Below are 25,031 nucleotides of genomic sequence, written 5' to 3'. Positions count from 1 at the left end.
GGGTCAAAGGCACTTTAAAAAAAAAAATTATAAAAGCTTTTCTCCAAACCTCATGTGGGCCAAGGCCTTAAGCAATGATTTCTCAAATCCAATCAAATGTTTATTGGGCACCTACCATGCCTAAAGCAAGACAATGCAGTAGGTCCTATTTAGGATACAAAAAGTCTGAGACATGGTACCTGTCCACCAGAAGCTTATAAAGTAGTTGACAGTTACAGATATGCCCGCAGAGACCACGTAACACTGTACTGACCAAAACTGTTTCATAAATCTTACTGCAGACAGTATCACTGGAGTCTCAGAACAGACGGCTGACAATGACCATAGGGTATTGTGAAATAAACATTATTCCAACGCAATGGACTGCTGCTCCTTGTGACACTGAGGGGTTTTTGTGAAACCAGTTGACATCATTAGTAGGGTCTGCCTACATAAAACAAAGAACAGGGATAGGACCTGAACCTCTGATTTCATTGGTAGAGAGAAATCCCAAGGGAGGAAATTTCCTCTATTAGTGCAGGTTGGTATCTTCTCTGCAACTCATAACCTTAGGGAATTGCCCAGCCCTGGGGCACAGAGAGGTTAAGTCACTAGCCCAGAGTCATACGGCTGATATGTATCAGAGATGGGACTGGAACCCAGGCCTTCTTAGCTTCAAGACTGGCTCTCTATCCACTATGCAAAAATATCTCACAAGAAAGAACAACAGTATCGATGATTATTTGCTTAGTCATCAATGAATAGTGCAAACAAAACATAAAATGAGATGATAGGTTAAAATAGAAGACTTCACAGAAGTATAATTTCAGTTGGGCTTTGAATGATGAATAAAAGGTAGACAGCGAGAAGAGGTCTACTAGACACGCAAGCAAAAGCTTGGTGATCGGAAGGCAAACGGGTGTGATCAGGGGACAGTAAACAGACCAGTCAGGTAAGAGGAAAACAGTGGAAGAGTGGGCTCAAAAGTTAGGCTAGCAATAGAGATTGAGTTTTATCCTATAGGCAAGTGGGAGCCACAAAAAATTAAAACTCCCTACAGTTACTGTCTTTATTTGAAGAGATTCTCAATCCCCTAAGGATATTTTGAATACAATCTCAACTTTTCACAGCTCCTCCATTTCACCACTCTACACAACTATCCCTGCCTGAAACCCACACTTTGTTTCTTAACCATCTTTATTTGCCCATTCAATGGTTTTCCATTGACATTTAAAAATATGAAACTAAAAGCACATGCCCAGTCAGGTTACAGTACATGCAGAATTAGGATTTTGTCTCATATAATTAATATTTAAGATGACACTGAGCACAAAAGCAGAGGCATCCTGTATACAGAAAATTTAATCTTAAAATAAAAGCAAATGAGCAGGGGCAGCTAGGGAGAGCAGTAGATATAGCACCTGTCCTGGAGTCAAGAGAACCCGAGTGCAAATCTGGCCTCACTCACTTGATACTTACTAACCGTGTGACCCTGGGCCAGTCACTTAACCCCAACTGCCACATCAAAAAAAAAAAAAGTAAATGAGCAGCACAGACAAGATGGCCGAATAGCAGAAAGCACAGGAAGTTTCCCACCTCCCATCTCCTCCCAACAGATCTAGAAAAAGCATCAGAACAAATCCTGCCTGGGAAATCCAAGAGAAAAATCACAGTGAGTCATTTTTCCAGGCCAGATCAGCATATGAAGACAGACAGAGATGTCTGTAACACTGGGGACAGCATCTAGCCAAGAGAATGTGATGCAGAGCATTCTAGTGCAGAGAGAAGCTCTCCACCAAGGCAAGATGAGGTCCCATATCCAGTATATAGGGACCTAAGCTTGCGTAGGCCAGAGGAACAGATGCCAACCCGCAGCTCTGTCACCCACTTCCCAGTTCTGAATTAGAGATCTAGGGTAAACTAAGGAGCGGACCTGCACCTAAGGGTGGCATTATAGGGTGCAAAGCAGTCCCAGATCTAGGCTGTGTGTTGAGCAGGGAGCAAGTTCAGAAACAAGCAGAAGCTGTACAGCTCAGCCTTCTGGGAGCACAGCAGGATCTCAATTACAACTTCGAGCCTGTCTGAAGCCTGCAAAGGAATAACCAGGGCAGGAATCCCAGACCAAAGGGAAGTCTACAGAACCAGAAGAGCTTTCCAGATGTCTCATCATGGCTGAGACCAACAGCACAGTCTACTGAAAGTCCAAACAGGCAAACCCACAGGCCTCTTGATCAGGTCTAAACCCAGGTCAGAAACTTGCAGAGCTCAGACCAGGCAGCGCAGCGAATAAACTCTGCCCTGGATCAGACCACGTTGGGAGCACTAAAAACTTACAGGTTCCCAGCCTGAACCGTCCCTGAAATCCTGGAATAACCCAACACTCAATAACCCAAAAAGCAACAGCAGGACTAGCCCAGACATTTCCTACAGAAGTGCACTAGAACCTGGTCTAAACATAAACTCGGGAAGTCAGGAAGGAGACAGGAAGAATGAGAGGGGAAAAAAAAAAAAGAATCATTATGATGACAAGGATGCCCCAAGAAATAAATCCATAAGCAGATAATGACTCCAACGTCTACAAACAAAACCTCAAAGAGAAACACAGGGGCAGCTAGGTGGCACAGTGGATAGAGGACCAGCCCTGAAGTCAGGAGGACCTGAGCTCAAATCCGGCCTCAGACCAAACACTTGACACTTACTAGCTGTGTGATCCCGGACAAGTCACTTAACCCCAATTGCCTAAAAAAAAAAAAAAAAAGAAAGAAAGAAAGAAAGAAAGAAAAGAAAAACACAGCTTGGGCACAAATTAAACTAGAATTCCTGAAAGAGATGATGCAAAAGTTTTCAAAAAGAGAGAGCCATGACCAAAAAAGGGATCACATTGTAAGAAATCTTAAAAGAAAAGTACCAATTAGAACCAGAGTGCAAAGTAAAAATAGAAAGAATCCACCAGCCTCCTGCTGAAAGAAACCCCAAAATGAAAACTCCCAGGAACAGTATAGCCAAAATCCAGAGCTTCCAGGTAAAAGAAAAAGTACTGCAAACAGCCAGAAAGAATTCAAATGCCAAGAAGCCACAATAAAGATCACACACGATTTAGTAACCACTCTTACAAAGGAGCGAAGATCTTAGAATACTATATTCCAGAAGAAAAAGGATATGGGCTGCTAGCCAAGAAAAGCTTACCCAGCAAAACTGAGTATAATCCTACAAGAGAAATAAATGAACCTTTAATAAAAGAGGACTTCAAATATTCCAGATGAAAAGACCTGAGATGCATAGAAACTTTGAAGATACAACAGAGGAGTTAAGAGAAACATAAAAAGGTCAATACAAATGAACAATCATAAGTGACTAAACAATAACAACAGCAGCTAACATCTATATAGTGCTTACTATGTGCTAGGCACTGTGCTAAGCACTTTGCAATTATTATCTCATATAACCTTCACAGCAACCCTGGGAGGTAGGTGCTACTGTGATCACCATTTTCACAGATGAGGAAACTGAGGCAGAGATTAAGTGATTTGTCACATAGCTAGCAAGTCTTTGAGGTCTTTTGAACTCAAATTTTCCTGATTTCAGGCCTGCCACTCTATCTACTGCACCACCTAGCTACCCCTAAACAAGGATAAATAGCTTATATTTTAATATAGGGGGATGATGTATGTGCCCCTTCTGAATGCTATCATCAGCAGGGATCATAAAGGGAATCTAATTACATAAAAAGTCAGAGAATGGTTCTGTTATATCTTAATGATTTTAAGAGAATGGAAAGAGAGGAGAAGAAGAATACATGGGGTTAAGGGAAAGCAGAAAAGAAGATTAGGAAAACTAATCTCACATAATTAGGGTACATAAATAGAAGTCTATACAAATAATAAGGAAGGGAGGTGATGGCTAATACTTGAACTTCACTCACTGTCATCCGAACTGGTCAAAGGAGGAAAGAGTGTACACACACACACACACACAGTTGGGCACAGAAAAATATTTCATGAAACTAGAAAACAGTGCAGTAAATTGTAATCTCCTTAAAGGTAGTTACCATTTCATTTTTATCTTTGCATCTCTGGTACCTGGCCCCTAATAGGTATTTAATAAATGTTTATGGGTGGGGGGGAGGGGGAAGAAAGAAATGATGAAGGAAATAGTTTAAAAGAAACCTGAGAAGATTTGTATAAACTGACTCAGAGTGAAATGAAAAGAACAATTTGTACAATGCCAACTTTTAAAAACTTAGGAACTCTGACCAGCATAGTGACCAACCATGATTCCAGAGGACTCATGATGAAACATGCTACTCACCTCCTGAAAGAGACATGAAGGACTCAGTGAAGAATGAGACATTTTTTTTGGACATAGCTAATGCAGAAACTTGTTTTGCTTAACTGAAACATGTTTGTAACAGGGATTCTGGGTTTGTTTGTTTTTTTTCCTCAACTGGGGATGAGGATAGGTGAAGAACAGAAATAAAAAAAGCAGATTTTTGCTATTTAAAATTTTTTGATTTAAAAAATTTTAATGTATTAAAATTAAAGTAGACAAAAATAAAACATTTTTAAGGTTTCTTATACCTCTTAAGATACCTAGAGACATGGTGGATATATTAAAATGCTAAAACTGGCAATCACTATCCTAGAAGGTGAAATTAGATTTAAAAAGTAGCACAGGGCCCTACTCCAATCCCAAAGTCATGAGCATCATCTATACAATTATTCTGTTTTTCAGTCTCTCATCTGAACTGATCCTTAGCCAATCTGCTCTCAGTTTAAAAGCCTATGGCCATTACAGGAAACAAAATAAAAAGTTCAGATTACTGAAAAGTCCTCATTTCATCATCCTGCAAAGAAAGACTTTCATATTTCATAAAAACAAAAGACATAAAGTACACCTGTTGGCTGTTACCAACCACAGGAAGCCAAAGCTTAAAAATTCATCTAAGACATAATTTTCTCCTAAATTCCAAGATCTCAGATGAGCATTCAAGTCATTTAAACCAAAACATGAACTTGTTTGTTGACCTCGAACTGAAAAACTTCTTAGAATTTGCTGTCTAGTTGTATACGCAGAATCAAAAACTAGTGGGGTACATTTATAAGAATATGAATCATTCTCCAGTTGACTAGTGGTCAAAGAACATGAACAGGCAATTTTCAGAAGAAATCAAAGCTATCTAAAGTCATATTAAAAAATGCTCTAAGTCACTATTGATTAGAGAAATGCAAATTAAAACAACTCTGAGGTACCACATCACACCTATCAGATTGGCTAATATGACAGAAAAGGAAAATGACAAATGTTGGAGAGGATATGGGAAAATTGAAACACTAATGCACTGCTGGTGGAGTTATGAACTAATCCAACCACTCTGGAGAGCAATTTGGAACTATGCCCAAAGGCCATAAATCTGTACATACCCTTTGACCCAGCAATACAACTACTAGAACTATATTCCAAAGAGATCAAAGAAAATGGAAACGGATCTATATGTACAAAAATATTTATAGCAGCTCCTTTTGTAGTAGCAAAGAATTGGAAATTGAGGGGATGCCCAACAGTTGGGGAACAGCTGAACAAGTTGTGATATATGATTATAATGGAATACTATTGTGCTATAAGAAATGATGAGCAAGGGGCAGCTAGATGGTGCAATGGATAGAGCACCAGCCCTGAAGTCAGGAGGATCTGAATTCAAATCCAGCCTCAGCCTAAACACTTGACACTTACTAGCTGTGGGACTCTGGGCAAGTCACTTAACCCCAATCGCCTAAAAAAAAAAAAGAAAAGAAAAGAAATGATGAGCAGAATGGTTTCAGAAAAACCTGGGAAGTTTTATATGAACTGATGCAAAATGAAGTGAGTAGAACCAAGAAAATAGTGCACAGTAACAGCAATATTGTAACTGATGATCAAATATGATCAACTGTAAATGATTTAGCTATTCTCAGAAATATAATGATCCAAGACAATTCCAAAGGCTTTATGGTGGAAAATGCTATCCACCTCTAGAGAAAGAACTGATGAAGTCTGAATGAAGATTGAAGCATACCTTTTTTATTTTCTTTATTTTTCTTGGGATTTTTTTGTCTGTGCTTTCTTTTGCAATATGGTTAAGATGGAAATATGTACAGCTTATATCAAATTGCTTGCCTTTTCAAAGGGGAAGGAGATGTGGGAAGGGGGAGAATTTGGAATTCAAAAATTTTTTAAATGAATGTTAAAAAAACTCTTTTACATTTGATTGAGGGGGAAAAAAGAGGAAAAAAAAAAGAAAACTAATGCGGATAGCCCATATCAATTTTCAAAACTAGGACTAATCACTAAAGGCTACTGACCCCAGATAACATCAATATTAAATCAAACAAAGATTCAACAATTTTCATTGAAATCCAAAGGAACTAAATGGTTATCCCTATACTACCAATGATCCTACATTAATTTAAGTAGTTTCATTACCCAGTGATCACAAAAGGAAGGGAACACAGCTTTGTCAGTAAAGATATATCCTCACTACTGGGAGAACAATTCAAATAAAATGTCCTATTAAAGAAAACATGTTTTGGGTAAATCATTTCTATTCTGAAGTCGCTGCACAATTAGTGCTAAGAGAGTACAATAGAAAGTTTTTGTGAGGGGCAGCTAGATGGCACAGTGGATAGAGCACCAGCCCTGAAGTCAGGAGGACCTGAGTTCAAATCCAGCCTCAGACCAAACACCTGACACTTACTAGCTGTGTGACCTTGGGCAAGTCACTTAATCCCAATTGCCTCACGAATTAAAAAAAAAAAAAAAGTTTTTGTGAGCATTTTGTTCAGACTGTTTTTTTTTTCTCCCACCCTCACGTAGTAGTCAGTTTATAAATCTGACATTTGTTTTCAATTTTTTAACAATCATTTCTCTAGGTTGAGCTTAAAACTGCCCACAAACTTAAACATCTCTGGACATAGCACTGTCAACCAGCTTATTATGAGGATTCAGCAAATATTTGTTTTAATGAGCCCTGTCCTAGATTTCCAGGTCGAAGACCTGCCATGTTAATCTACACTAAAATTGCAAGGATCTCATACTTTCTACAGCAGCTGTTAAAAAGCAAACAGTGTTTTAGCAAAAAGCTAACAAAATCCCTGATTTTCCAGGTTGCAACCAGACAACCCAAATTAACCTGTCTGGTGTCATAGAGGGGCACATATCAAAAGGATCATTTAACAAAGCAGGGCTTTCGGCAGGCCTATTTGAGAAAAGCAAAAGCACGAGTTAAAATACAATATAAAAATGGGTCAGATTTTCCTCACTCTATGGTCAGCTGACACTCATAAAAACGATTACACTTGCAAAAGTCAATTGACTCACAATATGTCACAAAAAGCAGGCTTTGTGCTTTTTAAAAGCATTACTATAGCACAGGATTTACATGAGGTCTGTTTGAAATAGGTCACTCTATAAAGCCTTGGATTAATTATTCAAGTCTTATGAACTAGAATATAATGCTATGTTAATCTTCAGATTATACATAGAGAATTTTTTTTAAGGTTATGATGAGTGTTCTTTTCCTTATAACATCAACTGAATTTGAAAACCTTTGGGAATTTAAGATTGAAAGTGTAAAGAAAAAGACCTCCCTAAAGGAACTTTCTGTACATCGATAATGCCTCATACGACAGCCCTCCCACACTGTGCATTCTATGGGCAAGGAACTGACAGAATTCTTCTGATAAAAATTAGGATAATCAATCCGAGGCACATCCAGGAGACAGAGATGGAGCTAAAATAAATGGAAAGTGGACAAAAGTGGACAAAATGGTCAAAAAGGAAAGATGGGCCTAACTGAAAAGCAATGAAATACATGGACTTACATCACTCTACAGCAAAAAACCTCACAGTAGTATACAACAACGACAAAGCAATTATATTAATCTGCTCCTAGGAAGTATAACTAGGGGAAATGACCAAGTTTTTAATGGTTTGTCTCCTGTCAATCCTCCATACAGTGAAAAATATAAAACAGAATCAATCACCTTCCCAAGGGAGTGGAAGAAACGGTTTCTCGGTACAGATGTTATAAGCAGCTTGCTGCAGTGGAAAGAAACTGGAGTAGGAGTCAGAAAGTTGAGAGTATAATCTTACCTCTCTTATTCATTAGACCATGGCAAGTTACAACTTGTCTGAACCTCATTTTCCTTATCTGTAAAATGGGGATAATAAGAGCAACTCAGCCTATTTCACAGAATGGATCAAATTAGGTAACAACTACATATAACTTTCTACATATACTATAAAGAGCTATAGGAATGTAAAGTATTATCATAATAAACTTTTGAGATTCCCTTTGTGACGAGAGATCTCCTAAGTTAAGATTTAGATGCTAACAAGGTAAGAAGAGACCAGGAGAAGGGAAAAAAAACAGGGACCAGAAATAACTGGATACAGGAAAAGTAGTAGTAAGGCTAAGACATTATTGTGATAAGGAAACTGGGTATGAGGAAACAGCAGAAACAGTCAACAGCCGAAATACTCCAAAATGTTGGTGCCTTGCTAGAAGATCTACTAAAGAAAGGTACGCTCACAGAAGACTAGCTGGAAAGTGTCCCCTCACCTCTGATTTCTCAGGTTTGCTATCATGCCAATGTGCCAGAGTCTAATATTCCAGCATATGGCTTCCACAAAATAAATACTGAATTATGTTTGGTAATTAGAAAAACATAAGAAAACTCCTACTATAGGAATACTTAGCTTAACAACAACCAATGAAAAACATGAAAGAGTTTATTCAAATATTGATAGAAAAACAGTACAATACAAGTTGGTCAATTATGCTATAAGCTCCTAATAGGATTTATCATACAGAGGTACCAAAAAAAGAAAATTATTTATTTTATCAATTAAAAATAACCAAAAAATATAAGCCATAAAATTATTTACAAATTAAAGTGCTACAAACTATAAATAAAAATGCTTTGTCCCAGTTGGGAGTTGGGGGAGAACAGGGGAGAAAAATATTATTAAACCCTACAAAATTCTAATAGGGTTGACAGTTACAAAACTCCTTTTGATGTCCCTTTGCCTTGAAGCATAGTCCAGCATGTGAATCCTGTGGCAAAGAAAAAGATAAAAACCACATGATTAATATCTAGAGACATTTAGAAAGAGGAAAAAAAATGCCTCGGGAAACCATTACATTGCCTAATTTCCAAAGTGAATACATGTGACATGTCTCAACTGCCCTAGGAATACATTTTTTCCACAGGAGATAGAGAACAGTAACAGCAGCTTGGGGGGGGTGGGGGAGAGGGTAGTAGATCGGCAAGAATGAGGAAACCAAATGAATGTCATCTAAAAAGTTCAAAAAAGCCTTCCATTTCAGAAAATTGAAAAAGCCAAAACACCTAAACTTACACTGAATACTACCTAATGCCATGTTTAGGGCGAATTTCTTTAAGTTTAGTTCAACATCCTATGTGTATGTGATATTAACTTTCACAGAGCCCAGGCTTTTTCCTCAGCTAAGCACTAAGAAGTTCTAACAAAATTGGTCTCTCCAAAAAAACATATCTGTAAGAACATATAGTGCTATTCGTAAAGTGAGGATTCCTGTTGAAAAGTCATGATGATGGTTCCTTTCACTGAATACACGTAGAGGCTCTGGGCTATGTAGAGGATGTATAAAGATTCCCATATCCTGCTGAATTCTTCTTGCCTATTATTTCCAAAATCCACAATACTCAAGGGATACTTAAAGTGTCTCTTAAAAAATCCCTTTTTTCAGCAGCCCAAGTCTGACTGACAAACTAGGGAATAAACGACAACAACAGCAAGCATTTTTTCTCTGGGAAAAGGTACCAATGAAAACTGACCAATAGGAAACTGAAGTGATGCTGTCCAACCATAGAACCATGTCAGTGTCTGCCACTTCTCCCCAGGGACACATCCAAGAATGCAAACTTAAAGGCAAAAAAATCCCCTGTGATTTCTTTAGATATAAACATTTCTTTAAGGTTTAATTGTATGAGCTGCTGTATATTATGGCGACAACTGAAAAAAGAAATAATGCAAATGTTAGCAAAACTGTTCGGATAATGAAATAACAAACATTTCCTGAGCTGTTACCACTTCCTACACGGCACCAAGCTAGGCACTAAGAGGAATGTAAAGAACAAAAGCCACTGTCTACCCTCATGGAGCTGACTCTCCATGTAAAGAAACCTAGTAAAGGAAATATGATGTGTATAAACATAAATAGAATGTAGAATGTAATAAATACATAATAAAGGAGCACACAAAGTGCCTGGAGACCTAAAAGCTCTCAAGGAAAAAGCTTTGTAAAAAAAGGTTTTGAGTTGGTGCTTTCAACAGGCAGAAGCAGGAACAGGTCATTCCAAATGGGAAGAATGCTGAATAAAGCTACACAAAATAGCAAATTACTAGACACAGAAAAGAAAAAATCCATAGAATACATTTAATTCAATATGCACCTATCTTGTATAACTGTAGTAAGATTACAAAGATGAAGCAAGGCATAATCCCCATCCACAAGAAGCTTACAATTTAATAAGAGGTTAAAGTATCTACAGGAAAAGGAAGAAAAATGAGTGAGACATATGGTATAAGCATAATCAGCAGGATTTAGATGCAGGAGGAGAGGCAAAAATAAAAGATATAATAAATGAACTGATAAATAGAAGTATATATAGAATAACTTTACATATATATGTGTTTATATATATATTTGTGTGTGTGTATATGTACATATATACCTATTTGGGTCTAATGGTAGCTATCTCTAGGGCAGGGGGCGAGAAGAAGTTAAAAAAAGGAATTTACATGATAATTTTATTGTATATTTGAAAGGAAAAGCAAGTTGCACAGAGTAGATTTACAGTTTCATGTGCAATCATCTTTTTATTGTACTGTTATGGAAATGTTTGTTTTAGTCCATAAATTAAAAATAGAAGAAAGTGAAAGAAAAAATCAAAAAAGAAAAGATGTTTTCAAGATTTCAACTGTTGGTGACTAGAAAGTGTTGGTGGCATTCATTCATATCGGGAAAGACAAGGAAGAGGAAAAGGTGACAATTTCACTTTGGGACAAAATAATTGTAATAGTTCCAATTTTTCTAGTGCTTTAAACTTTAAAAATACTGAAAATTGTACTATGAGGTAGATAAAACAAATATCTCCTCTTTACAGACAAGTAAACTGAAACTCACAGGAACAGAGGTAATAAGAGATAGGACAAATTTTGAACCTAGGTCTCCTTAATATAATCTCAGTTTTCTTTATAGTACACCATGCTATTAAACATTAAGTTGGATTAGGCCAGTAGAATTGGAAATGTGACTCTGGAGCTCAGGAGACAGGTAGATTTACTAGAAGATTTGGGTTTCATCCTCATAATACCAAAGACTAAGGCTGTGGGAATGGATGACCAACAGAGAACAGAAAAAGAAACATTAACAACAAAGCCCTACAAAGAATTGCAAATTGAGAGGATACCCATTAATTGGGGAATAGCTGAACAAGTTGTGGTATATGAATGTAATGGAATACTATTGTGCTATAAGAAATGATGAACAGGCTGACTTCTGAAAGACCTGGAAAGACTTGTATGGTCTGATGCTGAGTGAAGTGAGCAGAACCAGGAGAACATTGTACACATAACAGCCACATCGTGCGATGACTAATATTGATAGACTTAACTCTTCTCAGCAATACAAGGATCTAAGACATCTCCAAAGGCCTCGTGATGGAAAATGCTATCCACAAAGAAGAAAGAACTATGGAGTTTGAATGCAGATCGAAGCATACTATTTGCTATTGTTTTTCTTCTGTTGTGTTTTCTTTCCTCTTTCTGGTGGTCCTCCTATTCGTTCTAATTCTTACTTACAACATCACTAATGTGAAAATATGTTTAAAAGGAATGTATATGTATAGCCTATATCAGATTGTGCGCCATCTTGGGGAGGTAGGTAGAGAGGGAGGGAGAGAAAAATTTAAAACTCAAAAACTTATGGAAGTGATTGTTGATAATTCAAAATGAATTAATTTTTAAAAAAATAAAATTATGTTAAAATAAAATTATGTTAAATAAATAAATAAAATTATGTTAAATAAATAAATGAAGTAAAAAATAAAATTATGTTAAAAATTATGTTAAAAAAAAGTTAAAAAAGAAAGAAAGAACAGAGCCCTACTATAAAACTGTACATACCCTTTGACCCAGCAATGGCACTTCTAGGGCTATTTCCCAAAGAGATCATACAAATGGGAAAATGACCCACATGTACAAAAATATTTATAGCCCAACAATTGGGGAATGGCTGAACAAGTTGTGGTATATAAATATAATGGAATACTATTGTGTTGAAACAAGGAATAGGATGGTTTCAGAAAAACCTAGGAACTCTTCATATGAACTGATGCAAAGTCAATAAAGCAGAACCAGAAGAACACTGTACACAGTAAAAGTAATATTCTAACAATGATCAGCTGTGAAAGACTTAGCTACTCTGATTAAGACAATGATCCAAGACTATCCCAAAGGATACATCACAAAAAATGCTATTTACCTCCAAGAGAGAATGAAAGAAAGAAATCTGAGTGCAGATTAAGCATACTTTTTTCCACTTTATTTTTCTTGATGTGCATGTATGTGTGTGTGAGAGTGTTTTCTCTTGCAATATGGATAATATGGAAATAGGTTTTGCATGACTTTACATGTATAATTACATGTAATTACATACAGAAGGAGAGAGGGAGAGAATTTGGAACTCAAAACTTTAAAAAATGAATGTTGGGGCACCTAGGTGGCGCAGTGGATAGAGCACTGGCCCTGGAGTCAGGAGGACCTGAGCTCAAATCCGGCCTCAGACACATAACACTCACTAGCTGTGTGACTCTGAGTAAGTCACTTCACCCCAACTGCCTCACCAAAAAAAAAAAAAAGAATGTTAAAAAAGTTTTAAATGTAATTGGGAAATATTTAACAACTTAAAAATATATTTTAAAAAAGAATAAAGGTCTAAAGAATACTCACATTTAGGGCATACTTCAAGGAAGAGGAAGAACTGGGGAAAAAACACAAAATAGAAGAGGAAACAGGAAAGTGTAATATAACAGACTTCAAGGTACAGAACAGTAGGCAGAATGAAAGGCCAGTCAAGAACGTCATGAATCTATAGAGGTCAAACAGATTAAGACTGAAAAATAGCCACTAGATTTGTCATTTAGAAAGTTACTAGTGAGAAAAGCAGTTTCCACGAGAGTGGAGAAGGAAGCCAGATTGTCAAAATTGAGAGGTAGGAAGTTAAGTGGATGTAACAAGTATAGAATGAGCTTTCTACAGCTTTACAATAAAAGCAAGGAAGGAAATGGGACTGTAACTCAGAACAGAGGGAGTCTTTTTGTTTTGCTTTTAGGACAGGGAAGGCTTAAGGCATATTTGTATAGAAGAAAAGTAGTAGTGAAAAGGGAGAGAATATAGGTGGTAGAAGGAAACAGGGCAGTTAAGTGGCAGTTAGGGTAGAGTGCAGGGCCTAGAGTCAGGAAGACTCATCTTCCCGAATTCAAATCTGGCCTCAGATACTTATTATAGCTGTGTGACCTTAGACAAGTCACTTAACCCTGTCTGCCTCAGTTTTCTCATCTATAAAATGAGCTGGAGAAGGAAATGGCAAACAACTCCAGTATCTCTACCAGGAAAACCCCAAATGGGGTCACAAAAAAATCAGACACTACTGAAAAATAACTCAACAACACCACCAGAAGAAAATAGGTTCAACAACACTGGTAGAGGTACAGGTATTCCTCTGAGACATGAGGGCCATAAAGGAAAATAAGTAAAGAGTCAGTCAAACTTTCAGGTGTGAAGAAGAAAGGTTGACAGCACTTACATTAGGGGTTCATAATCTTTTCAGTAAAGTAGGAAAAAAAGATCATTTGCTTACGCTAGGGTTGGGAACTTTAGGAAAACATAAGAGATGTGGAATAATCCAATTGGGCCACAATTAGAAATGAACAAGTAATAATACCATCTCCCATTTACAAAGAAGCAAATATAGTGGGCTTGGCATCAGGCAAGCTGTGTTCAAATTCAAGTTCTACCTCTTTGTAGCTGTGTGATTTTGGATCATCTAATTAGTCACTTAATTATAACTGTATAGACATTCAACTGCTGCCTCCAAATTACAATCTGTTGGACTGAACTTTCCTGAGGTTCAGTTTTCTCATCAGTAAAATGGGTACAATGCTTACAGTCTTTACATTACAGGATTATTATAAGGAACAAAATCCAGTATCATACATAAAAATGCCTTTCCAAACCTTCAAATGCTATATAAATGTCACCCATTATTATATCTCTTAACTGAGTCAAATTTAAGAATACAAGTCATTCCCCAACTGATAAATGGTCAAAGGATAAGAATAGGCAGTTTTCAGAGGAAGAAATTAAAGGTATCCATAGTCAAATGAAAAAAATGCTCTAAATCACTACTGATTAAAGAAATGCAAATCAAAACAACCCTGAGGTACCACAAACACACCTATCAGATTGGCTAACATGACAAAATGGGAAAATGATAAATGCTGGAGATGACGTGGGAAAATTGGAACACTAATGCATTGTTGGTGGAGTTATGAACTGATCCAACCATTCTGGAGAATAATTTGGAACTATGCTCAAAAGACTATAAAACTGTGCATACCCTTTGACCCAGCAATACCACTTCTAGGTCTGTATCCCAAAGACATCATAAAAATGTGAAAAGGACCCACATGTACAAAAATATTAGAAGCTCCTTTTGTGGTGGCAAAGAATGGGAAATTGAGAGGATACCTATCAGTTGGGGAATGGCTGAACATGATGTGGTATATGAATATAATGGAATTCTGTTATAAGAAATGATGAGTAGGTGGCGCAGTGGATAGAGCACCAGCCCTGGATTCAAGAGGACCCGAGTTCAAATCCAGCCTCAGACACATAACACTTACTTAGCTGTGTGACCCTGGGCAAGTCACTTAACCCCCACTGCCCAACCAAAAACAAAAACATAAAAAAATGATGAGCAGTTAGACTTCAGAAAAACCTGGAAAGACTTAAATGAACTGATAGTGAAATGAGCAGAACCAGGAGAATGTTGTACATAGTAACAGCCACATTGTTCGATGACTAACTTTGATAGACATCTCTTCTTAGCAATGCAAGGATCTAAGACAACTCCAAAAGACTCATGATGGAAAATGCTATCCACATCCAGAAAAAGAATTACAGAATCTCAATGAAGATTGAGGCATATTATTTACTCTTTTTTTTTGTTCCTTCTTTCTCATGGTTTCTCCCATTGGTTCCAATTCTTCTTCTTTACAACATGACTAATGTGAAAAGAGGTTTAATATGAACGTATATGTAGAGCCTATATCAAATTGCCTGTCATCTTGGGGTGAGCGGAGGGGAGGGATAGGTAGAAAATTTGGAACTCAAAATTTTATGGAAGTGAATATGGAAAAGTAAAAATAAACCAATAAATATTATTATATCTCTTTTCTTAAATGACATTCACTGTGATACTCAGCAAAAATATGTAATATGACACTGTCCTTGATACATAAGGGCACCATCACCCAACCATACACACAAGATGATTCATTCTTGAATAATTAAAGAAAAAGCAGTCTAACATCAAAACCATTTTTCAAACACAAAGGGTATCTTTTGACCCCAAACTTCAAAGTCTTCAGAAAATGAAATATTAATATTTCATCTGGGAACAGAGGCAGGCTATGTCTTATAAGAAATAAAAGAGCACAAATCCAGAGGACCAATGACGAAACATGCTGTCCACCTCAAGACAGAGAAGTGATAAATTCAAGGTACAGAATAAGATATACATTTTTGGACCTGGACAATATGAGGATTTGTTTTGTTGTGACAAAACATCTTTGCTTCAAGAGCTTTCTTTTTTTTTCTTTTTTTTATTAAGAAGGCAGTTGGGAAGGAAGATGGTTTTAGTGATAGGAATATAGAAAAGAAAAAGAAAAAGAGATTTATTAAGCACTGTTTTAAATGCAAAGAAGTAAACAGAAGTCCAGAAAAAAAGTACAAGTAGGGTATGTTGAATTTATTATATGCTTAAAAGGAAAATCAAACTGTGCACAAGAGATAATCATCACTTCATGTACAATTCTCTTTTTCTTTTCTATTTTGTATATGGAAATACTCAACTTATTTGGTATTTGTTAGAATTAGAATAAAAAAATTTTTTAATTATTTTTGTAAAAATTAAGACTAATTTTTAGAAATTAATTTTTAAAAAGCAATTGTAGACTATAGAAAATCATATGAAACATTGTCCTCAATAATTGATAATAGATATGCACACCAAAATAGCACAGATGACAAAATATGGGAATAGTAAATGTTGGAAGAATTATGGAAATACGCATGCATGCAGTGTTGGCAGATCTGTAAATTAGTCCAAACATTCTAGAAAGCAATTTGGAAGTATTAAACAATCAACAACATTGATTAAATACTTTGTGCCAAGCACTATGCTAGGCACTGAGGATACAAGTAAAAAACATGAAAATAATCCCTACTCTCAAAAAGTTTACATTCTAATGAGGAAGTTTACATTCTAATATATATATATATACACATACATACATACATGCATACATACATAGATAAACAGATACACACACACAAATACATATATGTACATATGTGTGACACAGCCATTAAGTATCTATGGCTGGATCTGAACTCAGGTTTTTCTGGTTCCAGGACCAATGCTCCCTATCCACTGGACCAGCTGCTTCTAAAGATTTCAACAGGCCATCCAGTCTGAAATGTCCAATAAGCAACTGGGGCTGTGTGAAGTTCAAGGACGAGACTAGAGCTAAATAGATAGATCTGTGAGTCATCTACATAGAGATGATAGTTACATCCATGAAACCTGATAAGTTTACAGAGTGTGTGTGTGTGTGTGTGTGTGTGTGTGTGTGTGTGTGTGTGTGTACACAGGCCCACACACAAATGGAGAAGAGAAGACAGCCTAGGACAAAACTATGGGGAATACCCAAAGTTAGGGAGTATGAAAGAATTTATGAGCCAGCCAAGGAGACAGAGAAGGAACAGTCAGAGAGGTAGGAGAACTAGGAGAGAATAGTGTCACAAAACCCCAGAGACTAGAGAGTGGTCAGCAACATCAAATGCAAGAGAGAAGTTGAAAAGAATAAAAACTGAGAAAAGACTATCAGATAGGTTAATTAAGGGACTGTTGGTAACTTTGGAGGGAGTAGTTTCAGCTGAGGAATGATGTTGGAAGCAAAGATTGCAAAAGACTGAGGAGTGAGAGGGGAGGAAGGAGAGGCAGCAAGTACAGGCAGCTTTTTCAAGCAGTTTGGCCAATAAAAGGAAGACAGCTATAGGACAGCAGCTTAAGGAGATGGTAGGATCTAGTAAATGGTTTGGGGTTTTTTGTTGTTGTTTTTTTTAAGATAGGAAAGATTTGGGCATGTCTGAAGGCAACAGGGAAAGAACTAGTATGTAAGAAGAGATCAAAGATTCAGGAGAGAGGGACTGACTGAAGATGCAAACTGTTGGAGGTAGGCTGACTTTGGCTAATAGATTATGCTAATGAAGTGACAGAAATGCCCATACCCTTAATCCCAGATATCCCACTACTAAGGATGTTCATAAAGAATGTCAGTGATAAAAAGAAAGGGCAGATATATTCCAAAATATTTACACAAGTACTTTTTGTAATAGCCAAGAGGTGGAAAGAAAGTAGTTGCTTATGAATTGGGGAGTAGCTAAACAAGTAGTGGTACATGAACGTAATTGAACATTTACAATGTATTGAAAAATTCTTACTCTGTAAGAAATGATGAATATGACAAATACAGAGAAACAGAGGAAAGCCCCTATGCTTGAGCAGTTCAGTGGTAGAATTCTCCCCTGACATGTGGGAAGCTATTCCCAGGCCATGTGCCTTCAGGCCACTGGATGGAACAGAGAACAGAGAGTTAGGTGTGGGGTCAGAAAGACCTGGGTTCAAATCCTGCCTCATGAACTTTCTAGCTATGTGATCCTGGGAAAGTCACTGAAAGTCTCTGAACCTCAGTTTCTTCATATGTAAAATGAGGGGGCTGGATTTGATGGCCTTTAAGGTCCCTTTCAGCTTTAAATCTATTATCCCATGAACAAGTGAACAGAAGCAAGAATACAATACACACAATGTAAATGGAAATAACAACAGAACAACTGAAACTGAATATTGTGAAATTATAATAACCAAGCTTAGCCCTAAAAAAGAGATATGAAAAAGCACCAGTCTCCCCTGCCTTTGCAGAAGTGGGGTACAATGGGTATGGAACACCTCACATAAATGTCAGACTTTTTTGATATGTTGGTTAGTTTTGCAGAACTATTTTTTTTCTTCTTCTGTCTTCCTTGTCATAAGAGATGACTCTTTGGGAGGGAGAGGGTAAGAGCATGTGTTGAGAAATGTAGGGGATGTTAAAACAAAAGCTGTCAATAAAAATTTATAAAAATAGTGTCTTTAGGAAAAAAAAGTAAAGGAACATTCACAAAACAAGAATAGGAAGATGCCAATTTACATGTAATTAAAAAGATACATAAGGACATGCAGTGGCCTGCTGAACTGCTAAATAAAACCTTTTCAACAAAGTCAGTGGAATAACTTCAAGGACTAAAGATGATGACAATGATCTATTCTGAAGAAAAGCTCCCAAAAAGAATATAGTCCCTTTGGGCTTCTTGTACAAACTGTATATTCAATTCAATTCACCTCAATGAGCATTAATGAGTACCTAATGATGAAATTAATAATAGATAATATTCATATAAAGCTTTACAGATTTCAAAGCACTTTCCATATGTAATCTCTTGTGAGTCTCACGACTACCTGGTGGAAGTAGATGTTATTATTATCCCTTTTGTACAGATGAGGAAACGGGTTAAGTGACTTATCCAAGGTCACACAACTAGTGAGAACTGAGAAAGGATTCCTAGGTTCCTAATTCCAAGTTCAATTCTTTATTTATAATGTGCCAAACAGTGTACTAAGTGGTAGAGATACAAAGACAAACTAAATCATGCCTGCCCTCAAGCAGCTTACATTCTACTGGGAGCAAACAACATGCACACGTATGAGGCATATGAGGCAGCTAGGTGGCACAGAGGATAGAGTGTCAGACTTGGAGTTAGGAAGCCCTGAATTGGCATCCTGCCCCAGACACTGACCAGCTGTGTGATGCTAGGCAGGTTACCTAACTTCTCTCAGGCTCAGTTTCCTCATCTGTAATATGAGGATAATAATAGTATCTCATAAGATTGTTCTAAGGATTAGATGAGATAAAATATGTAAAATTCTTTGAAAATCTTAAAGCCCCATACAAATGCTAGCTATTTTATATACAAAGTAAATGCAAAAATCATTACAGGTAGAGTCAACAATATGACCCTTTCCCACTAAATCAGCTTTTCTTAAATCACAAATGTGAAAGGCAGCTTAATCTAAAAAACCTGTACAAAAGTTTGTTTTCATGATCTTTTATCTCTGAATCATTTAGTCTTAATATCTTTCATTTATGCTCCCATGCTGATTGATTCAAAGTTCTCTTTTCTTTGAAGACAGAGAAAAAAATTTGAAATGAGAAAAATCTAATTTAGAAATTAATACCAAGTTACAGTCAAGAAAAGGGGACAGATATATAAAATCTACCTCCAAGATCTATCAATCAACAAAGTAAGACAACTTCTCACAAATATACTCACATCAAGCAGAAGCACAGAGAAGCAACGGCAGTAGTATTTTAAAACAGGGAAATCCCTCTATCAAAGGAGGTGAACTCCTGGCCTGAACTGAACCTTATGGTCTTAGAGAGTTGCCTAGAATACTAAAAGGTTAGGTGACTTACCTAAAGTAACTGTGGTGTGTGTCTGTGTCTGTGTCTGTGTGTCTGTGTCTGTGTGTGTCTGTGTCTCTGTGTCTCTGTGTGTGTCTGTCTGTATGTCTGTGTCTGTCGGCGGCAGCACCTGAATCCAGTTCTTCATGGCTTTAAGCTAACTCTAGTATTTCAGATAAATGACAAACTATACAAGAGATAGTATGTCTATCAAATTTGATTATGACACCTGTTAGCTTTTAGATAGAATCAGGTCAACTTCTTTACCGTCTCATACTTGGCTTAAAATAGTTTTTTAAAAGGGGAGTTTTACCTGCTATCAGAATCTGATGCTATTTCCTTTCTCCCTCCAAAGCGGATCTGGCACTGCACCAACAAAAAAAAAAAAAAAAAAAAGTCATTTACATTAATGGTTGAGATAGGACATTTTAAATCAGTCAGTCAATAAACATTTAGTAAGCACCTACTATGTGCTAGACACTATGCTAAGCACATACAAAGAAGGACAAACGACAGTCCCTGCTCTCAAAGAACTCACAATTTAATGGAGGAGAAAACATGTAAACAACTATGTACAAACAATTTTCAGGGGGAAATGAGAAGAGGGCACAGGAAGGACAAACTCAAGATGCTGAATCAGAATCTTGCTATCCTTTAGCTATTATTACAAGACTTAAAAAGTCAACAAGCAAACTGGCCCTCCACTTATCTTAAAGCAAGAAAAAGTTAATCTTTCTAAAAGGAACAAGGAAACACTTATCATCCACTTATTGTCAAAGGGTTACTTGAAAGTTACTGAAATAACTGGGTGGTGAACCTTCTAGGCCCCCATAACTCATAAAGATTGTCTACTACTGAGGGCTGAGTTGGTGGAGGAATATCTACCTAGACACACCAACAAAAGGAGAATTGCTTCACAATCAAGACAATGTTAACTGCATAGTCTCACTAGTATAGGTTCTTTTCTTACCTGTTTAACAGCATCCAGCAGCCGTTCTAGTAGAAACTGTCTTTTGGTATCATTGCTCTGTGATCCTAAAAGTCAACAAAATGATATTAATTTTATTTATTAGACATATATAATGACTTAAGATATCATAGCACATGGTTTTCCCCACTGAAGCAGTCATCTCTGAAAACAATGTTAAACCATAACCCATGTTACTCTTGCTAAGGACAACCAACATTCACCAAACTTCTTAAATATCACTAAGATTAACTTCTAAAAGATATGTCACGTCAACACGAATTTATTAAACACATATTATATTCCAGGCAGAACTGACATAAAACGCTTAAAATGCAAAAGTGACCTAAAAACTATCAGCCTTTTACACACTACTATATGCAACTTACCAAAGGGAGGTATGCATTCATGGACTTTCACTCTAACCTGATGACATGTTCTGTACTGGCTTTCTCATGCAAGTCCCTGAAACACTTTTCGAACATCTGTGTCTATAAATAAAGTCTTCTCTTTAAATATCTGAAAGTTTGGTTTGTGCTATTCTTTAACCTAACAGAAATAAAGAAGTTTTTCTTTCTTTTCCCTGTTACTATATCCAGAAGGTCAGTTTACCCTTTGAGCAATGCCAATACAAAACTCAGCATGGTATTCTGATTTTTCTTATTACTTAAGATAGATGGAAACAAATTCAAGTACACAATTAAATCTATTACAGTATGATGGTATTTGAGGGTACAAACTACATGCCGTTTAATAAATCATGTATATTTAGCCTAGAACAGGTAAAATACATTATAGCATCTCTCTGACATTATAGCAGGTCTCTCTGACATTACTCCACTTTTAGCCTTTCCAAACAGTTAAACTCTTAAGTTCTGACTTGACTCATTTCCTCCCTCCAGACAAAAGTCAAATAACTGCCTTTAGAAAGTAACTACAATCTCTGAACAAAGTCCTTTCCCTGTGGGACGTCTTCCTCTTATGACTTGATTAATGCTACTATACTCTTAGCCAACTCACCAATTGAGTCCTGACCCTAAAACTCCCATTATCTGTCTTCCTTCTATTTTTTTATATCCCGCTTAAGCCTATGTCCTTCATTAGCGCGTTGTGTACCCTTTCCCCATGTCCTTTTTTGATCTGTTGATTTCATCTCTGCAAGATCTCTTGTATATGCCCCCTCCTCTCTTCTGACACTGCTACCACAATAATGAAGGCCCTCATCATTTCATACCTGTAAAAGCCTGCTGGTGGGTCTGCCTGCCTCAAATCTCTCCCCACTTCAATTCATCCTCAATTCAGTCACTAAAGTGTTTTTCCTAAAGTGTAGGTCCAATCATGTCGTCCCCACCCCACCCAAAACACACAGAACAACCTCCAGTGGCTTCCTACTATCTCCAGGAGGGGGCCACCTCCATTCCTCCTGATCTATATCTTGCCACTGGACCCAGATGGCTCCAGAGGAAAGAGTGAAGCTGGTGACTTTGCACAGCCCTCCCTCACTTAAATCCACTTCACTTGCAAGTCATAGCATCATCTTCCTGATACCATGGTCCTCTTTGAAAACGAAGGACAAAAACAAAAATAACAACAACATTACCTTCAGAAGAAAATACAAAATGCTGTTTGGCATTCAAAGACCTTCATAATATAGCTCCCTCCTGCCTTTCCTATGTTCTTACAACTTACTCCCTCCACATATTCTTAGATCTAGTGACACTGGTATGCTGATTGTTCCACAAAAAAAGACACCCCATATAGAAATCTATTTTACCCTACAGGAAAATAGAAGGGGAAGGGAATGGGGGGGCGGGATAGAAGGGAGGGCAGATTAGGGGAAGAGGTATTCAGAATGCACGCCATCTTCCGAAGGAGGGAGGGGCAAGATGGGGAGAAAATTTGGAACTCAAAATCTTGTGGAAGTGAATGTTGAAAACTAAAAGTAAATAAATTAGTAAATGTTTAATATAAAAAAGACACCCCATCTCTCAGTTCTGGACATTTTCTCTGGTTGTCCCCCATGCCTGGAACACTCTCCTCCATTCCAACTACTGACCTCTCTGTCTTCCTTTAAGTCCAACTAAAACCCCACCTTCTACAGGAAGCTTTCCCCAACCCCTCTAATTCCAATGCCTTCACTTTGTCAATTATTTCCTATCTATGCTGCACATCGCTTGCTTTGTACATATCTGTTTGTATATTGTGTCCTCTATCAGACTGTAAGCTCCTTGAAGGCAAGAACTGTCTTTTGCCTCTTTTTGTATCCCCAGAATGTAGCACAGTGCCTCACACATAGTAGGTACTTAATAAATGTTTACTGATTGATTGATTAAAACAAATCAACCTTTGGTCTGAAGTTAACTCATAAGCTCCAATCTCCCATACTCCCTCACACCACAATAAGCTTCCCTGGCTATTACAGCTACAATTATTTTTTCTGAGATACTAAAGAGGAATGTGCCACAAGACTAACTCTCTCACCTTACTCTCAAGAATATTTTAAAAATAACTTCTGTATCTGACATATGAACAGAAAAAGAATTCTCCAACGGCTTAAATCTTATTTATCTTTTACTCAATAATAGACAAAGTTAATAGTAAAGGCCAAACTGTAAACCATACTGAACTCTGCCCTCCCTTCTCTCTAGTTTCTAAGTGAACAGGCACACAAAAATGAGTTTTCACTGCTTTTAAACAAAGCCACCCACAAGGAGTATCTGTGTCAGTGAAGGAGGTCAGGAGAAGCTTCAGGGTCCTTAGAGCCATAAATTCCTATTGCTGCCATATTATTCATATAAGTTCAGCCCCATAATGTAATCCATACTTGTTCAATTATACTAAAGGAAACAGTGATTCTGTGCTGGCAACAAGCAACCATTTTAAACTCCTGAGATGGGCACTATTCTATCTAAGCCCACAGTATATGCTCAATGTTTGTTGAACTGAACACAACCAGTTTTTTTTTTAACATGCATGTAATCAGGAAGCAAGCTTAAAATATAACAGAAGGCCTAATAGTATGCTCAAAACACTGAAGGAGGTTTAAATAAATAAAAATACAGTATCGTTAAGAGCTTTTATCAAAGCAAGAATTTATTGCGCTATTCAGACAGTATTTCAAACCTGATTCCTGCTTAAAATCCTCCCCAAAGTCTAACCTAGGTTATGGAAGTGACTGAGTTCTTGGAGGTTTTGCCAGTAAAGCACAAGTTCTAACAGGTTCTAATATTCTGGAAAGGTTCTAAGTATAGTCTGGGAAAGGATTGTGTCTGGCTTCTGAAGACCAACCTGGCTGAGATATTCAACACCAGCACATTAGCCACTTGGTAGTACATTCTTGGACCTTAAAAATCCATGGAATAAAGAAAAATGCAAATGGCCCTCAGTCCTAGGTGGTCCTTTCCATTACTGCAGTGCCAGTGTCAAAGTGTTAGAAAAGAGAGGAAGGGGCAGCTAGGTGGTCCAGGGGATAGAGCCCTGGCCCTGGAGTCACAAGGACCTGAGTTCAAATATGACCTCAGACACATAACACGTAGTAGCTGTGTGACTCTGGGCAAGTCACTTAACCCCAATTGCCTCGAAAAAAAAAAAAAAAAGAGGAGAAAATGCTAAGAATTACACAATTTTTAGACTATCTATAAATATTAATTTATTTACTGGTAAGACAGTCCAGTGGACATATGTCATCATGTCAATCTTGTCATTCTTACCATAAAAGAAATTAGAAGACAAAAAGTTGCAGCTAAATGAAAAGATGGTTCCCATGGCTTTCCACAAAGAAACCAATAAAGAAGAGAGTAACGTTGTCTTTAATTATGTGTCCAAAGTCAACAATAAACATCATTTTATGGTCATCTCATATTCCAATGCTCGTGATAAATATTTACAAAAAGTACATCATGAAGATGACAACTTATATGCTAACATCTGTTGCAAAGGATAAGAAGGTAGAAAATTTCTGCAAAGATCCTCCAAAGTAAACCTATACTTTAATACTCAGAGATTTAAATGCAAAGATGGATATAGAAAAGGACAGTAAAAAATGTCAGACAATGTGGTTTGGAAATAAGATATGATATAACCCAAAGACTCATAAAATGTAATTATAATAGCTAACATTTATGTAGCACTTTAAGGTTTACAAAGCACTACACACA

General features: G+C 37.0%; 1 protein-coding gene across 2 annotated transcripts in view; it reads right to left on the bottom strand.

Moving 5' to 3' along the window:
• Positions 1 to 25,031, bottom strand: part of SNX29 (sorting nexin 29) — a 636,216-nt gene that overhangs the window by 597,440 nt on the left and 13,745 nt on the right. The window contains exons 1-3 of one of the 2 annotated variants that reach the window (XM_027839089.1): positions 21,264 to 21,338; positions 20,878 to 20,942; positions 20,221 to 20,273 (exon numbers count right to left, since the gene is read on the bottom strand). Coding sequence is in view for 1 of the 2 variants with exons in the window: in XM_027839088.1 (XP_027694889.1) it covers positions 20,221 to 20,273; positions 20,878 to 20,942 (118 nt within the window). In the remaining variant the exon portion in view is untranslated. Of the gene's footprint in view, positions 1 to 20,220; positions 20,274 to 20,877; positions 20,943 to 21,263; positions 21,339 to 25,031 lie in introns of those variants that run through there. The other variant, XM_027839088.1, reaches the window with a different exon arrangement.

This window comes from Vombatus ursinus, unplaced genomic scaffold, assembly GCF_900497805.2.
Source record: "Vombatus ursinus unplaced genomic scaffold, bare-nosed wombat genome assembly UNPS02014832.1, whole genome shotgun sequence".
Lineage (NCBI taxonomy): Eukaryota > Metazoa > Chordata > Mammalia > Diprotodontia > Vombatidae > Vombatus > Vombatus ursinus.
The sequence above is the reverse complement of the archived record's forward strand: the minus strand, read 5'-3'. Positions and strand labels throughout refer to the sequence as shown.